We start from the raw sequence: 3,994 nt of genomic DNA, 5'->3' as shown, positions 1-3,994 counted from the left end.
ACTACGTTATAGGGTGCAAAAATGCTCACTACACATTCGGACACTGTAACAAAATGGCGGAACCCCAAAGTAGTGCACTATATGGGGCTTAAGCCAAATTCCAATACCCAAGATCTCGTCCACTCGCTCACTCACACCCGGTCACTCCAGAATGGCAAATTATGGTGAAATTGGTGACCTGCAGAGATATGTGACCATCTTGTGGACTTCACACAACTTACATGGAGCTCTTTAAATATGTGGCCTGAATACCGCTAGGTTGAACTCTGCTAATGAACAAACTACAACGATTTACATTCAGACACTGACATTATGTGATTGTCTACAAACAATTGTCACATATTTCAGCAGGTCACCAATTTTCACCGTAACACCACCATGCTGAAGTGAGCGAGTGTGAATGAGCGAGTGGTCGAGATTTGGGGTATTGGAATTTGGCTTTAGGGAATGAATTGGAACGCAGCCAGAGTCAAGACCGAGTGGCGCGCTACGAGCTTGTAGGTCTGCTATTTTTGAAAAATCGAAGAACAACTGACATTTTTAGAATCTGATCTCAGGTCAGAATGGGTTAATCAGACCAGTGTGTATCCAGTGGAAACCTCGTATGAATCTGATCTCAGGTCAGAATGGGTTAATCAGACCAGTGTGTATCCAGTGGAAACCTCGTATGTATCTGATCTCACGTCAGAATGGGTTAATCAGACCAGTGTGTATCCAGTGGAAACCTCGTATGTATCTGATCTCACGTCAGAATGGGTTAATCAGACCAGTGTGTGTATCCAGTGGAAACTACGACAAACAATAATTTTGGGCATCATGTCCTTTTTTTAGGCAAAGGACACGACTGGACATGAGGACCCAGAGGACAGACGGGACCTTCCAGCACCAGGGACAGCCTGCCAGCGCTCCCTGTCCCCTCGTTGGAAGGAACCCTGTCCAAGTACCTGGACGCAGGTAGGAAACTAACTGAAAATGTGGCGCAAATCCTGACAGAAAAACTGTCAGGATTTTCAAAGACATTTTAGAAATTTCGACGTCAGGCCCAAATGGGTTTTTAAAATTAAATGTGTTTTCACCTCCAGTTCGACCCTTTGCGTCAGAGGAGGCGCACCGCTCTGCCGTGGCCACCGTGAGGCGCTTTAAGGAGGGCGTCGGGGAACACCTGCACCAGAAACTTCTACACAGAGCCCGGGACCAGAGGAAACTGGGTAGGAGTTCATAACTTCAGACTGTATATTATAAACTGCTACACAGAGCCCGGGACCACAGGAACTGGGTAGGAGTTCAGAACTTCAGACTGTATATTATAAACTGCGGCACAGAGCCCGGGACCACAGGAACTGGGTAGGAGTTCAGAACTTCAGACTGTATATTATAAAACTGCTACACAGAGCCCGGGACCACAGGAACTGGGTAGGAGTTCAGAGACTGTATACTACTCTTGTCGTGTCAAATCATGACGGACACACACAATATTTTGGACCAAACAAATAATTACAAAGAAGAAAAACAACAAAAAAAGTGTTGTAACCTGCCTTTGTTTGGCCCGAAAAAAATGTGTCGTCATGATTTGTCACGACAAGAGTTGGCTTCGTACGACGCTTAAAAAGGTCTTTAAATAAATGAAATAAGAACTGCCTATGGGGACAAAATGCATTGCGTTTTCATTTCCTGGGCCGTTCGTTGTTCTGAAAGGGGGAGGGACTGCGACGCTCTATAATGTCTGAGCGATGTTGAGATAATATCAGTGAATTGAACAACATGACTCGATGGCGGTTTTGCTTTCTTTTGTTTTCCCTCTCAGCTGGAGGAGTGGTGGCTGGACGCCGCATACCTGGCGGTGCGCTCGGCCTCCCAGCTCAGCGTGAACTTCGGGGGCCCCGCGCCCTTCCTGGAGCACTGCTGGCCCCCCGCGGAGGGCTCCCAGCTCCCCAGGGCCAGCGTCAACACCTGGCTCACCCTGCAGTACTGGGAGATGGTCCGCACGTAAGACACGCACACACACACACACACACACACACACACACACACACACACACCCTGCAGTACTGGGAGATGGTCCGCACGTAAGACACGCACACACACACACCCTGCAGTACTGGGAGATGGTCCGCACGTAAGACACGCACACACACACACACACACACACACACACGCTGCAGTACTGGGAGATGGTCCGCACGTAAGACACGCACACACACACACACACACACACACACACGCTGCAGTACTGGGAGATGGTCCGCACGTAAGACACGCACACACACACACACACACACACACACACACACACACACACACACACACACACGCTGCAGTACTGGGAGATGGTCCGCACGTAAGACACGCACACACACACACACACACACACACACACACACGCTGCAGTACTGGGAGATGGTCCGCACGTAAGACACACACACACACACACACACACACACACACACCCTGCAGTACTGGGAGATGGTCCGCACGTAAGACACACACACACACACACACACACACACCCTGCAGTACTGGGAGATGGTCCGCACGTAAGACACGCACACACACACACTCACACACACACACACACACACACGCTGCAGTACTGGGAGATGGTCCGCACGTAAGACACACACACACACACACACACACCCTGCAGTACTGGGAGATGGTCCGCACGTAAGACACGCACACACACACACACACACACACACACACACGCTGCAGTACTGGGAGATGGTCCGCACGTAAGACACGCACACACACACACACACACACACACACACACACACACACACACACACACACACACACACACGCTGCAGTACTGGGAGATGGTCCGCACGTAAGACACGCACACATTTGAAATGTTTATTTATGTCCACATAATGAGAAGTACATGCAGGAATACCTTGTACAAAGGACATAAACACTGCCAGTGCAGTTTGACAGTGGGAGAGCAGCCAGTTACAACGTGCGCGGACGGCAAAGCATCGTTACATACAGTACAGCTGACATGTCAGACACAGGACAGCATCGTTACATACAGTACAGCTGACATGTGGGACACAGGACAGCATCGTTACATACAGTACAGCTGACATGTGGGACACAGGACAGCATCGTTACATACAGTACAGCTGACATGTCGGACACAGGACAGCATCGTTACATACAGTACAGCTGACATGTCGGACACAGGGCAGCATCGTTACATACAGTACAGCTGACATGTCAGACACAGGACAGCATCGTTACATACAGTACAGCTGACATGTCAGACACAGGGCAGCATCGTTACATACAGTACAGCTGACATGTCAGACACAGGGCAGCATCGTTACATACAGTACAGCTGACATGTCAGACACAGGACAGCATCGTTACATACAGTACAGCTGACATGTCAGACACAGGGCAGCATCGTTACATACAGTACAGCTGACATGTGGGACACAGGGCAGCATCGTTACATACAGTACAGCTGACATGTCAGACACAGGACAGCATCGTTACATACAGTACAGCTGACATGTGGGACACAGGACAGCATCGTTACATACAGTACAGCTGACATGTCAGACACAGGGCAGCAGACATAAATCATGGATAAAGGAAACAACGCCTACTCCAAATTGAGCGGCTTCCTATAATGACTGAAACTGAGCAGTACCTCTGAGCTAACTGCTTGGCTCTCCTTTTGGAAAGGCCGGCCATGTGTAAGCCCCTCACAACCAACTTATGCACATGCCCTAGGCTGCCAAAGATAAAAACTAAAAGTTTACATCTGTAGCCTAGCTGTGAGATGGTCTCCACTAGCTGCTGATACTTCAGCACTTTGGTTAGAAAGGCTTCTTCCAGGCTGTAGTCAAAGGTACAGCCGACCTCGAGATTCAACACCTCTCCATGGTTTTCATTTACAACAATGACATCAGGGGTGTTAGCTGAAATGTTAGAGAACACAGAATCATCATTACACAGGTTTAACATCCTCGGCTTCACAGTAGAA

At 49.0% G+C, this 3,994-nt stretch overlaps 1 protein-coding gene across 1 annotated transcript in view; it reads left to right on the top strand.

Annotated features, from left to right (window-relative positions):
• Positions 1-1,383: 1,383 nt before the first annotated feature.
• Positions 1,384-3,994, top strand: part of LOC308317891 (peroxisomal carnitine O-octanoyltransferase-like) — a gene marked incomplete at its 5' end in the record, with an annotated part of 26,731 nt that continues 24,120 nt past the window's right edge. Inside the window, 2 exons of the mRNA XM_080767239.1 lie at positions 1,384-1,413; positions 1,805-1,986. Of these exons, the coding sequence (XP_080623365.1) occupies positions 1,384-1,413; positions 1,805-1,986 (212 nt within the window). The remainder of the gene's footprint in view (positions 1,414-1,804; positions 1,987-3,994) is intronic.

The sequence above is a fragment of the Protomyctophum bolini genome (assembly GCF_963924005.1).
Source record: "Protomyctophum bolini genome assembly, chromosome: 7".
In the NCBI taxonomy this organism is placed as follows: domain Eukaryota; kingdom Metazoa; phylum Chordata; class Actinopteri; order Myctophiformes; family Myctophidae; genus Protomyctophum; species Protomyctophum bolini.
Note: the sequence above shows the minus strand (reverse complement) of the source record. Positions and strands in the feature narration are given on the sequence as shown.